Here is a 13,579-nt window from a genome sequence, read left to right on the forward strand (position 1 = left end):
TCATTATCACCTTAAGTCCATACTTGACATTAGGGGTCACTCTGGTGCTCCATTCAAATGGGTTTGTACAAATGTGTTATGACACGTATCCAGCGTTGCAGGATCACACAGGGTAGTTTCACTGCCCTGAAAATCCTCTGTGCCCCGCCTATTCATCCTTCCCTCCCCCCTCAACCTCTGGCAGCTACTGATCCTTCTACTGTCTCCATAGTTTTCCCTTTTCCAGAATATCACAGAGCCAGGATCCTAAATCTTTAATTTTCAACTGTAAGAGGGAAAAAAAAAAAAAAGTAACACTGGAAATAACCCAAGAAGCTTGGAGAAAGAAGCTTATATACCCAAGTTGCTGCTGCTTCTTGACATTTTGATCCAATGTCTGAAAAGGCCTGGTCACTTTCTGGAATGTTCTCTATCACACACTAATTCATCTTTTATGGCAGGGGTCAGGAAACTTCTGTAAAGGGCCAGAGAGCAAATATCTTAGGCTTTGCAGGCCAGACACCCTGTCAAGACTACTCGGCCCTGCCATGGCAACCTGAAAGCCTGCACAGATGACATGTACACAAATGGGCGTGGCTGTGTGCCAATAAAACTTTATTTACACAACCAGGAACAGAACTGGCCCTCCACAGCTGGGATTTGCAGAGCCCCATTCAGGTCCCCACTCCAATATCACCCGCCCTGGCAGTCCTACAGTCACTTCCTTGCCTGCTTCCCTCTGTCCCTGTCTCCTCCCCAGAGTCCAGATGGCTTCATGTGGCCCATCTATGTGTGGCTAAAAACCCACTTTAGTGGCCCTGAGGCCATCTCAGTGGCTCCAAACCACATGTTCAACCATGGGAGTTGGAGAGCACAGAAGAGAGTCTCTAGAACATTCTCCAGCAGCCAACAGATAAGAGTGGAGCCGGCAGTCCATCCTGTACCTGTTCATCCACAGACATGGACTCTCTCGCTTCTTGTTGTTTGGTCTGGGCCCCTGCAAACCCCCGTGAATCATTACACCAGGCAGCGTATTATCTTAGGAGCAGCTGAGCCTGGTGACAGGCTCATGCCATTTATACTTGGAACCACCACCCAAGTCAGGCGGTCTGCGCGTGTCTGAGAGACTTTCCTCCGTCCTCCTGGCCCCACTTTCCACAAGGAAAGGCTCTCCTTGCTGGAGTTGGGTCCCCCTGTTCTTCCCACCACACACGTTCCCACCTCGCAGTGGGCCGCTGGGTTCAAGGAACACCAAGCCCTGGGGAGCCCTTCTCTGTGAGTGTTCCCCATTTGCTGCCAGGACAGGCTGTCCACTGCCTTCTGGCTCAAGGCAAAATGAAAGTCCCAGAATTTCCTTTGAGGCCATATAATAGTAAGATATTTGTGATTCTATGTAAAGAAGTTCACTTATATTCTAAGGGAGAAGTATTGGGGAAAATAAAAGATACACAAACACACCCCCCACAAGCAACCCTGAATATCCATCAGCAGATGAAGAGACAAGCCAAAGTGTCCATCCAGACAACAGAATGTTATTCAGCCTTAGAAAGGAAGGACATCCTGACACCTGCCCCCACGTGGACAGACCCCAAGGACACCTGGCTCAGGGAGGGGACCCAGATCCAGAGGACACCTCCTGCAGGACCCCACTCTCAGGAGGTCCCCAGAGGAGGCCCATCCACAGAGACAGAGGAGATGGTGGGAGCCAGGGGTGGGGCAGGGGGGTCAGTGCTTCCTGGGGACAGGGTCTCCGTGTGGGGAGATGGAAGGTTCTGGAGACGGATGGTGGGGGTGGATGCATGATAGCGTGAGTGTGCTTTGTGCCGCCGAGCTATGCACTTAGAGACGGTTAAGATGGTTAATTTTATGTGCATTCACCACAAATTTTTAAAATCATACACACATATACATGCACACATACCCCAAACTGACTCCTACTCAGCTCTGTGCACCTTGAGCCCCTTTGGGCAGTACAGCTGGGGCCTCGTGGTGACACCATATGCCCTGCCCAGGTACCGGCCAGCCCAGAAGACCGACAGCCTTGGGGACAGTGGCTCGCATGGCAGCCTGCACAGCACACCAGAGCAGGCCATGGCCGCCCAGAGCCAGCACCACCAGCAGTACATAGGTGAGTGCTCCCCACCCCGGAAAAGCTCAGGTGTCCACTCAGCTCTTCCAGGTGCTCAGGGGTTTCAGCACCAGCAGCATCTACAGGGGTGCTTTAGACAGTTTTCTTGTATAATAATCCCTCTTTAATTACATAGAAATATTCTAGATAAACCTTTATGGTATCTCCAAGATTTTAGAATAGTCAGCAGGTGTCCCCAAAATGAATGTGTGAAATGACCATCAGAAAAATAAGCAAAGGAAATGAAATGCCCATCGGAAGGAAGACTAGATGTGTCGTAAAACCTGTCGGCGCAGGACTTGGCTGCCTTCCTCAGTTCTCTTCCTTGCTTCCCTGGAGCATTTGGGATGCTCAGGACTCAAAACTGCCTCTCCCCTCCTGGTGGCCTGACGCAGGGCTGCTGGCCCTTCCCTGGGAGAGCCCCTTCCCTGCTGGCACCACGGCCCCCGGGAGAGCGTCTAACTCGCAGCCTGCCACCTGGGACGTGCCCGGGGGCATACTGTGGTCGGTGTCCACACGCACACCCTGCAGACGTGAGGGGCCTTCATCTATTTTTAGTGTATTTTTGGAGCCCAGAGAGAAGCCTTCAGGGAAGTCACTGGGTTAGCCATGGCCAGCCCCCTCCCCAAATTCACAGCCCTGAGCAACCCCCACGCTGGGGTGATGGGAGTACTCACTGAATGCTGGGCCCTGAGCTTGCTGTGTCAGCTGAGACAGGACAGGGTTGTCCCCATTCTGCCCCTGAGAAAACCAAAACATAAAAATTGTGAGACCCAGGGCTGTGGAGCAGTCACCGGCACGCCGGGCCTGGCAGCAGCCACTGGCAACCCTAACCCTAATCCCCTAATCCCCCAGCACAGGGGCCGCCTGCCTGGGGACCTTCTCCGCTAACCCCCATTTTCCTCCCAGATGTCTCTCACGTCTTCCCGGAGTTCCCGGCGCCTGACCTGGGCAGCGTCTTGCTGCAGGAGAGCATCACGCTGCACGACGTCAAGGCGCTGCAGCTGGTCTACCGGAGGCACTGCGAGGTGACCGCCCCGCCCCGGGAGACCCTGAGCCTGGGTGTGGGGAGGGAAGGGGGGCCCGGCCTGGGTGGACAGCAGAGCCCGTGCCCCGTGAAGCCTCACACATCGCCAGAACCGCCAAACCCTCAGACATCCCAGGTGTGTCCCCAGGTGACCCAGGGGAGGCGGGAGCGGCCACCTGCTTCCTCTAGCTATGAAGCAGATAGAGTCTCCACTCTCTGAACCGTGGCATGTCTGTCCCCTCTTGTGGTCTCTCTCGGGTTCAGGGCACCCCACCGCAGCCCCTGTCACATCACACCGGCCCACTTGGCATGTCCCAGTCGACTGTGCGTGATAGGCACACTTTCTAACATGCACACCATGAGCTCAACAGGCTGTGTTTATTCACAGGCAACTCTAGATGTTGTGGTGAACCTCCAGTTTCACTACATTGAGAAGCTGTGGCTTTCCTTCTGGAACTCGAAAGCTTCCTCGGGTGATGGCCCGGCCTCCCTACCTGCCAGGTTACTGCCCTCACCCCGGCCCCCTGCCCCCAGGGGCCACAGAGCCCAACCGGCTCATTTCCCAGTACCCCGGGGTTAAACTGCAGACACCCCCACTGTGACCCACAGGCGAGTGCGTCACCCTTCCAAGAATTGGCACTCAGAGCCCCCTTGTGTGTGTGTGTGTGGGGGGGTTCACACTCTGACCACGGCCTGTCCTTCATGTTGCCCATTCTCTTGCTTCAGCAGGAGACTGTAGGGGGTATGGGCCTGCTGGAGAACGGGGTGGGGGGTCCATCCTGGGGCCCCCTGCCACCCTGCAGGCTGCAGCTCACCTGGGTCTTCTGTTCCCCGCAGCGACGGGGAGCCCGAGGGTGCCGTCCTGCCGAAGGACAAGCTGGTGTCTCTGTGTAAATGCGAGCCCATTCTCAAGTGGATGAGGAACTGTGACCACATCCTGTACCAGGCCCTGGTGGAGATCCTCATCCCCGACGTGCTGCGGCCGGTGCCCAGTAAGTGGCTCGCTGGCTGCTGTGCTCCCCCGTCGCCCCTGTGCTTTCCTTGCCCCCCACCCCAGAACAAGGCCGAGGGGAAGGCCCGCTCATGGCTCTGGGGAGGCCTGCCACCTTTGGGTGGCAGCCCGCCCGGGCCGGCTCGGGCTTCAGCATGCTCTGTGCTGCCGGGCTCCGGGTGATACTCCAGCCTCCCAAGTTCCTCTGGGGCCCGGGATCTCCACCCCCCTTCACCCAGCATGTCCCCAGAGGGCAGGGCCGGGGTCACAGGACAGCCCTACCCCATCTGCTGGTTTGCTGAAAGCCCCAGGGAGGGTCTCAACCCACTGTGCCCCTCTGCCCCCGGGACCACCTGCAGGGCCTCCAGAGGTGATGACAGGCTCATCACGCCCACCCGGCAGGTAGTACGCCCTGCCAGGCCCTTCCAGGCTCTCCCTTGGGGCCCCTAGGGTCCTGAAGGGTGGAAGCCCCTGAGTGAGGAAGCTGGGTCCTGAGGCCTCAGTCTTAATAATGACAGCAGGGGCACCACAGGTAACCTGGCAGTGGGCTGTTAATATTTGTGCCTGTTGGCACGATGGAAACTTCGGTCTTTCTTAATGAACTGGTCTGCTGCTTTTGTGCTGGAAAATTGGAAACAGCAAAACTATTACATTTCTCCTTTGGGCTTGCCGGCCCGAAAACTGGTCATTGTAGCATGTAGTTGGAGTCTCTCTCTTAAGGTTGGAGTTGGGGTACATTTCCTTTTACATTTTTGAAGTTTTTTCTTTTCTTTAAACAGCCTTATTTGTTTCTTATTGCAAGCCACCTCACAATAAATTTGGAAGTTGGTAGACTCTACGTACGTGCATGTGTGTGTCTCAGGGCTTCTCCTCCCTCAGCACTGTGGACTGTTCTCTGTAACGGGGGGCCGTTCTGGGCACTGTGTGGGGGGTGGGGCCCGGCCCCCACCCATTGATGCCAGGAGCTCCCCCAGTTGCGACGACCACAGGTGTCTGCACACATTCCCCTAGTATCCCCTGGGGGCAAAGTTACCCCTGGGTGAGAAGAACCACTAAGGCAGGAGATAGAGGCACAGAGATGAAGGCACTGGGTGGCCCTGATTCTTACCCAGCGCCTTGCTCACTAAATGCCCTAAGTTCTCCCAGGTCCCCGGTCCCCGGTCCCCGTATGCTGGTCACTGGCTCTTTTTCTCTGTGCTGCGTGTTCTAAAGGGTTCATTGCATGTGCATCTCTTACATTAATGCTGATCCTGATGAGCGTGTCCGCCTTCTCACTGGAAGTATCATGGCTTGTATCTCCCAGGTACCCTGACACAGGCCATCCGTAATTTCGCCAAGAGCTTGGAAGGCTGGTTGACAAACGCCATGAGAGACTTCCCACAGCAGGTCATCCAGACCAAGGTAGCAGCTCTGCTTGACGGGAGCAGCTGGGCAGGGCTCAGGGAACGGCCCCTGTCCCCCTGCCCAGGGAAAGTGGGCTCCTGAGGACCTCGAGGCCCTTTGGGGGGGGATTAGGGTGATGTAGGACAGGTGCTACTAGGGAGGGGCACAATAGAAGATGTCATTTGCTGTGATGCGTTTGGGTTGATTTGCAACAGATAGAACGTTCCTATGCGCCTCATAGGAGGGAGGGTTTCATCTCCTCGCTGTCACCCTTATTGCAATGGCCTTAGCCACAAATCAGAATTTAAAATGTGGAGATTGGGCCTCCATGCTCAGAAGAGAGTGCTGTTCTCACAAGCATCTCTTAGAGACCTGCGTACAGGTGAGGCCAGGTTCCAAGCATCTGGCCTCCCTGACCATGGTCTGGAACTGTTAGACCAGTGACTCTCAAACCTCAGCGTGCATAGGAATCACCAAGGTAGTGATTAAAATTACAGATTCCCAGGCCCCACCCCCACAAAGCCTGATCCAGTGGCACCCAGAAATCTGTATTCCCCTGACCTGGCCACTCTAGAGAGCCAAAGGAATTCTAGAAACAGTGGCATAAGCCCCCTGTCCTGAATGGCTAACTCACCAATGCTACGGAGTCTGCTCTAGATGGCAAGATGGTTTGGTGAGGTTGGCATCCTTCATTTATTCTCACTCTTCGGGTCCTTGAAGCTGTCAGAAGGGTGCGTCCCTCTGTGTCCCAGAGCCCAGAACAAGCTCTGGCCCCATGCCTCACCATCTGCACCTCCCCCGGCCACAGGTAGGCGTGGTCAGTGCCTTTGCCCAGACCCTGCGCAGATACACGTCCCTCAATCACCTCGCTCAGGCAGCCCGGGCGGTGCTTCAGAACACTTCCCAGATCAACCAGATGCTCAGTGACCTCAACCGCGTGGACTTTGCCAACGTGCAGGTGACTTTCTCCAATGTAATCCCCCCGCATCCTGGGATGAGGCACAGGGACCAGGCTGAAGATCAGCAACGACACATATGTGACCCTCACCCTGCTGGCCCAGCCTCCCAGCCTCTCAGAAAATGCTCAAAATCACAAAATTCAACCCACAGCAAAAGCCAGCATACATGAAAACAGGTTCAGGGTGGAAGCCCCCTGCAGCCCACTCAGGGACCCCGACCTCCACTCCATGACCCTCCCCCTGGTCACCCTGGCATCCAAGTGCTGGGACCCACACCTTGGCTCATCCTCTTTTAAAATCTACCTTCCTGTTGACATTTTCACAGCTCTCCTCTGGGATCAGAGAAGTGCAGGCTGTGTGCATGTGTGTCCTGCCACAATGATACACCGAGTTCAGGCTCTGAGTTTATCCATTAAATAAACACACACATTTAGAGAAATGACCACTTAAAAGTAAAACACCACAAACATGGTATATAATCTGAGAAGCATGGATTTACATGCTTAGAACCAGGGCAGGCTCCCTCTCTGGATGTCGTTCCATCCGTCCCTGCCCTTGTGCTCAAATGTAGCTGGAAAAGGCCCAGGGTTGGTGATGTTCTTCATGCTCCCTACCCATGGCATGGGTATGGGGTCGGGGGTGGGGGGAGCTTCCCTGACCTGCCACCCACGCCCTGCAGGAGCAGGCCTCGTGGGTGTGCCAGTGCGAGGAGAGCGTGGTGCAGCGGCTGGAGCAGGACTTCAAGCTGACCCTACAGCAGCAGAGCTCCCTGGACCAGTGGGCCAGCTGGCTCGACAACGTGGTCACCCAGGTCCTAAAGCAGCACGCCGGCAGCCCCAGCTTCCCCAAGGCTGCCCGGCAGTTCCTTTTGAAATGGTCCTTTTATAGGTAAGTGCAGCTTGATTTCCAGGAGAACTCGGGGAAGGCAGGGACAGTGGGCACCGTGCAGCTGTCTGCTCAGCAGGCTCCCAAGGCAGGCATGGTGTGCTGATGTCAGCAGCAGCTGGCCTGTGACTTTTCTTTCCAGACCTGTGCTCTCCTGTGGCCGACATGAGGCACTCGGGAGGAGAGAGATGGCGCAACATAACCACCAGCCACAGCTCCCAGGGGTGGGGAGGGGAGCACGCGGAGAGACCACCAGGGACCCAAAATCCAAGTGCACTTGTTTACCTTTAGGGGGCTTGGCCATACAGAGCCAAGAAGCTTCTGAGGAGAAAACATCCCAAATCCCAAGCCGTTCCACCCTGTCCACTGACTCGGCCTTTGGGTCGGCTCACGTTCAAGCGATCTTTGCTTTCCATGCTGATTTGGACACGGCGGTCAGCCCCAGGGTTCGCTCCTTGGCTGCTTTCGCTAAGCCGTCTCCAATCCACAGCCTGCTGAAGCCACCTCTCTTTTCCCACTGCCAAAGTGCCTTAGGAGTGCATCTACACGCTGGCCCAGGAAGACGTGCAAAGCATTAAGTAGAATGTCATCAACTGCTTTTACTGACTCACTTGCACACCCCATCACTCATACACAAGCACAAACAGTTCCAGCTCGTTAAGAATAACAGGGCACGTTAACACTTTTAAAAGTTGATTGGAGCAAACACTGCTTCACCTCAGGCAGTCCCAACCCACAGGTGGTCCGTGAGTGAGGGGAGAGGTGTTACAGAGAATTTGGGGGATCAAAGCAAGGAAACGAGGTGATAGGCTTTAGCTGGAGCGCTGCCGCCGCCACCATATTTGGAGGAGCCTGGCCCTTTGTGGCTGGTTGTTCTAAGGTTCACTCAGATTCCCCCACATGGACTCTGGCTTGGTTCTGGTTTGCTTGGGCCACGGGGTCAGAGCCAGTGCTGTGCAGGCCCCCTGCTTGGTCAGGGGCTCACACATGTCTCCTCCCTGCCTTGTTCCCTTCTGTGTCTTTGCCACCACAGCCATGAGACCTAACAGAGTGGGGAAGCTCTGAGGTGGGACATTCAGGTGTTTGGAGCCAGGGTTTTGGGTCAGGTGCTAAGTGATCTAATTCCTTTCAATCAGGGGTCGCTTTTTCTGTGAAGAATCAGATAGTACTACCAAGAAATAAATAAACTTCTATTGGCACACAACATGTAAATGAACAGGCATGGCCATGTGCCAATAAAACTTTATTTATGGACACTAAACTGAATTTCAGGTGCTTTACATGGGTCATGAAACATAACTCTTCTTTTGATTTTGTTTCCAATCATTTAAAAATGTAAAAAGCATTTATGGTTTGCAGGCTGTACAAGAAAGGGGAGTGGGCTGGATCTGGGCTGGATGTGGGACCAGAGCGGGCCAGCCCCTGCTGCAGATGAAAGAGGTGAAAGCTCCCTGAAATTCTGTGTTGTTTCAGGCGCCTAAACCACTGACTGAGGAGTGAAGGCTGGAGGGGAGGGGACCCCAGGAGGAGGGAAGGCCAGGATAGGCCACCTGCTGTGGGCGGGCAGTAAGGGCTCCACCACCGACCAGGCCCTTTGATAAGGCTTGTGTCAGACAGAGACACAGTGTCCTGTTTCCATGGCCTCGCTTAGAGCTGACTGCTCCCTCCCAACTCGCATCCACCCACCCCCACTCCAGTCACACTGGACACAGGTGGTCTGGGCGCTGGCAGGCCGCTCCTGGGCCTGTGGGGCCCCTGAGAAGCCTGGCTCGACTGCCTGCCTGCGCTGCATGCTCCGCGGAAGGTCCCCAGCCTCTGTCTGCCATCCCCCAGCTCCATGGTGATCCGCGACCTCACGCTGCGCAGCGCCGCCAGCTTCGGCTCCTTCCACCTGATCCGCCTGCTTTACGACGAGTACATGTTCTACCTGGTGGAGCACCGTGTTGCGGAGGCAACTGGAGAGACACCCATTGCTGTGATGGGAGAGGTGAGGGACCCTCCTGCCTGTGGGACCCCGGGCCGGCCCGCGCCCTGTGGGGGACACAGCCGACGGCCAGAAGAGGAAACACGTGCAGGAGGCCAGTGGGTGGGAAAGAGCTCACACGCTGGAGCCAACCCACCTGGCTTCAGACCTGCCTCTCTGCCCCTCGAAATGGGACCTGGGACTCCCCACCCATGGGAGGAGGTCCTACTGCTGTAAAGTACATATAAAATTACCTTTCTGGCCATTTTAGAGTGAACAGTTCAGGGGCATTTAGTACATTAAGAGTTGTGCAACCACCACTTCTAATTCCAGAACATTCCATCACCCCAAAGGCAAACTCCGTCCCTGCCAGCAGTCACTACCATCCCTCTCCCCAGATGCTGGCACCCACTACCCTCCTTTCTGCCAGGATCTGCCTGCCATGGGCCTCTCACACGCGTGCAGTCACACATGGCATGGCCTTTCGTGTGTGGCGTCTTACACTCAACGTAATTTTTCACAGCACAGCCATGTCATAGTGCGTATCATTGCCTCACTCCTTCTACGGCCAGATATTCCCTTGCACGGATAGTCAACATTTTGCTTTATCCATTCATATGTTGATGAATACATGGGTTGTTTATACCTTTTGACTGCTGTGAACATTTGGGGGCACATTCTTGTTTGAATGCCTGTTTTCATTTGTTTTGGGTACATTCCTAGGAGTGGAATCGCTGGGTCGCAGGGGATTGTTTTGAGGAAGAAATGAGGTGATGCTTACAGAGCTTTTAGTACATAATAAACCCATCACTATTCAGAGGCTACAGTCCCTGTCCTCTTGGTGGCCTGAGCAGTTAGCACCCACTCAGCCCTCCTGCAGCTCCCAGGCAAGACCCAGTAGGTGCCAGAGGGGACACACCAGCATCAGCACCGCTTCTCATGTGGGAACTGCTCTCATTTACAAGTGAAGCCTGTTTTAACTGGAGAGAGAGGACAGTGCTAAAATTCATCAGGACCAGGCCCCTCTGCAGAGGCCCCTGACTCTAGGCTTCTCTCTTTCAGTTCAATGATCTCGCCTCCCTATCGCTGACCCTGCTCGATAAAGGTGGGTATGTCTGTAGCTTTTCCGGGAGGCTCTCCCAGGGGCTATTCCTCCCACCCTTGGCCTAGTGGAAATCGAGGCAGCTCCTGGGGTGGGTTGAGGGGCTTTAGGAGTCAGCATCCAGATAGGCTGGTGAGACCTGAGCAGCAGGAGGTGTCCTACTGATGTCCTACTGATGCAGGCCTGGCCCCTGCTGGGGCTTAGAGGAGCAGCCCCGCACCTCCTTGGGTGCTTTGGGACGACATCCAATCCTGCTCCCCGGGCACCTCCACATCAGGCCAGGAGTAGAACCACAGCCCTGTCTGCCTGCATCCACTTCCCCTTACCCCAACCCAGGCCCTCCCCTACAGGATTAGGGTACCAACTGCTGAAGGGAACCCTGCCAGGAGTGTGACCCAGCAAATGGACACTGGGCAAGGGAGGTCTCCAGTGAGAAGGCCTCCCTGAGCACTTCAGGGTGGCCGGGGGGGGGCCTGGTGTGTCCAAGCCTGTGCACCTCCCTGAGAACATGCTTCTCTCTCCCTCCCTCCTGCACCCCACTCCCACACCCCTCATCCCCAATGTTAACCCTGCAGATGACATCAGTGAGGATCGTGGCAGTGAGGCTGACCCCGACGCCCACAGCCTGGGGGAGCCCCTGGTGAAGCGAGAACGCAGTGACACGAACCACTCCTTGCAGGGCATCTAGCTCTGTGGTGCCTTCCCCAGGCTCCAGACCAGGACCCTCGAGCTCCACTGCAATAGTGCCTCTTAGATGATGTGACCTTTGATCTGACTCACGGGGCACCAGTGCACCCTCAAAGGGCACACCATTCTTCAAGAAGAAAACCGATGTTAACCACAACAGAAGGTCACATTGGACTCCTGAGTGCCTGAGCTGCTCACCTGGCACCTCCTGGGTCGCCTTTTCCTTCTGAGTGTTCTTGTCCTTTCCTCTGCCAGACCGTGAACTTTGGTCCAACTCTACACATCCTGCCTGAGAGCTGAAAGGGGCCATGCTGGACGAGCTGGTACCTCCACGTTGGGCTTCTCTTCTGTTCAGCTGCCTCCAGCTTCCACCATGATTTTTTAAAACTCAGATCACAGGAGAAATGGGGTGTCCTGTAGCTGTTGGGCTATACTGAGCTGACCAGTGTCCGCAGAGCCCCCCGCCCTGGTGCTTTGTGGGGGGAAGAGACCATCTCAGCGCTGTGCCCAGGGCCTCCTACACTGCCAGCTATGCTGAGGCACAGATGCTGGCCCACAGCAGCCCCATCTGCAGACACCAAAGGTCCCCAGAAGCAGCCATCAATCGTTGAGTCCCTGGGCCATGCACAGCTCAAGGCCCCATGTGGCTTAAAGAACAAGTCACAGAAATGGCTTGCCCAAGCCAAGACACAGTGGTGTCTAAGAATCAAAACCAGAAGTTTTATCAGCAACTGGAAGGACTTGGGTTCTATCCAAGTTCATAGCCAACAACAAGCCAAACTACTGGGTCTGGAATGAGTTTGTTCCGAGGGGGCTGGGTGGTTGGTGTTTCAGTGTCGCCTTCCAAGGGCAGCCATTGAGCCAAGTCTGCTTGGCTCCTGCTTCATAGAACCTTCTGGATGTCTGCCTTTGAATTAGCGATCCTGGAGCACTTTGACCCTGGGCATGTCCCATCTTGAACTACTCAAAATCAAAACTCTTCTCTGGGATAAATGAATCCCAAGGACTTGCACAGCCCTTGAACTTTGGACACTCCGGATCTGTATCCGTCATAACACATTTGCACTTGGTTAGCTCCATGCAAGAGTTCTGCCCCTAAACCAGCTATAAAGAAGAAAGACAAACCTCTGGTCTAGGAAGCACCATCTTTTTGAAATGCAATAGTTTTTCCTTTTGGAAATATGTTTATACCAATAGTTTTGTGCTCTAATTGTTATTAGAACGTTTCTTATGAACATGTATATTGCAGTATATTCGGCCCCCAATATTTTTTTTTGTCATTCACGCAGAAGGTACTAATGTAAACTCACGTGGCCTTTAAAAACCTTACTTCCCGACAAACGGGAGCGCCGTGCACTCCTAGGCCACGCCAGGTGTGCGGGGAGGTGTGGAGGGGAAACACAAGAAAGATAGGCGCTTATTTTAGAAACCAAAAGTCTGTATAATAATCACAATGTTTGTCTGGTTTTACAGTTCAAGACTCAGATGAAATCAGACACAAAGAATGTCTTTAAAATATATATCTCCTCTCCTGGGAGACATTTAAGCTCACGGTTCACGGAGTGTAATGGCCTGCCTTTTCTTCCATGTGTGGTAAGCAGTACAAACTGGGTTTCCGCCTTATGCTCCTGCCTTTGCAGGATTCCACAAGGAACAATACAAATGACGGTAAAGACCTGCACCTTCCAAGCCCGTTCTTGTTTTTCACTGCTGTGAACACACTGAGCATACCCACTCTGGGGCCTCCAACCACACTTCAGCTCCTCCTCACTACACACACAGTGGCCTTGGAGGATGCAGGCCTCCCTGCAGGCCAGTTCCCTGCCCTGGACTGCCAGCGTGGCCAGGTTCATGCCATGTGAGGCTCAGAGGAGCAGCAGTGGCCTCTAGCATTTTCTTCTTGGCTCTCTGGTGAGTGTTCCAGAAGGAGCAGATTCCCTGTGCTTCATTTAGCAAGGCCACCTCTGGGCCAGAGGTAGCAAGAAAATAGTTCTCCACCCTAGATGATCAAGACTATTTGTTGGCAGATTAGACTTATTCAGATATGCTCCAGCCACTGATGAAACCCTCTGGTTGTTCCCAGGGCTTATTTGGGAGTGGTGGGGGCCAAACTTGGGACTCCCCTAAGAATCACTGCACGAGCTTGTTCTAAAATGGCCAATTCCTGGGCCCTATCCACAGAGAGGCTGCGTGGCAGGATTACCATGGGGGCTGGAAATCCACATTGTTTGGACCACTCCTCTTGCAGGGATAATAGGACTTTGAAGAGTTCCTGCAGAGAAGACCAATGGGCTCAGGCACCAGGAAGGGCCCACGGATGGGAAGATGTTCCAGAAACATGGACACAGTTCCTGGTCAGCTGCTCCTAAAAGTTGCTTCCCCGGGCCAGGCCAGTGCCCCAGGTGCCCCAGGGATGCTCAGCCTGGGTCCGAGCCCAGGCCCATCTGTCCCAGGTAGATGTCCTGAGGCCCCCAG

General features: G+C 54.6%; 1 protein-coding gene across 5 annotated transcripts in view; it reads left to right on the forward strand.

Moving 5' to 3' along the window:
- Window positions 1–12,655, forward strand: part of RFX2 (regulatory factor X2) — a 97,502-nt gene extending 84,847 nt beyond the window's left edge. For all 5 annotated transcript variants that reach the window (XM_025457167.3, XM_049098170.1, XM_025457165.3 and 2 more), the window contains 10 exons: window positions 1,992–2,107; window positions 3,017–3,135; window positions 3,523–3,635; window positions 3,972–4,126; window positions 5,429–5,526; window positions 6,317–6,466; window positions 7,147–7,355; window positions 9,186–9,339; window positions 10,378–10,420; window positions 10,993–12,655. In XM_025457167.3, the coding sequence (XP_025312952.1) occupies window positions 1,992–2,107; window positions 3,017–3,135; window positions 3,523–3,635; window positions 3,972–4,126; window positions 5,429–5,526; window positions 6,317–6,466; window positions 7,147–7,355; window positions 9,186–9,339; window positions 10,378–10,420; window positions 10,993–11,105 (1,270 nt within the window). In that variant the 3' untranslated portion in view covers window positions 11,106–12,655. The remainder of the gene's footprint in view (window positions 1–1,991; window positions 2,108–3,016; window positions 3,136–3,522; window positions 3,636–3,971; window positions 4,127–5,428; window positions 5,527–6,316; window positions 6,467–7,146; window positions 7,356–9,185; window positions 9,340–10,377; window positions 10,421–10,992) is intronic.
- The last annotated feature ends 924 nt before the right edge of the window (window positions 12,656–13,579 follow it).

This window comes from Canis lupus, chromosome 20 (assembly GCF_003254725.2).
Source record: "Canis lupus dingo isolate Sandy chromosome 20, ASM325472v2, whole genome shotgun sequence".
NCBI classification, from domain to species: Eukaryota; Metazoa; Chordata; class Mammalia; order Carnivora; family Canidae; genus Canis; species Canis lupus.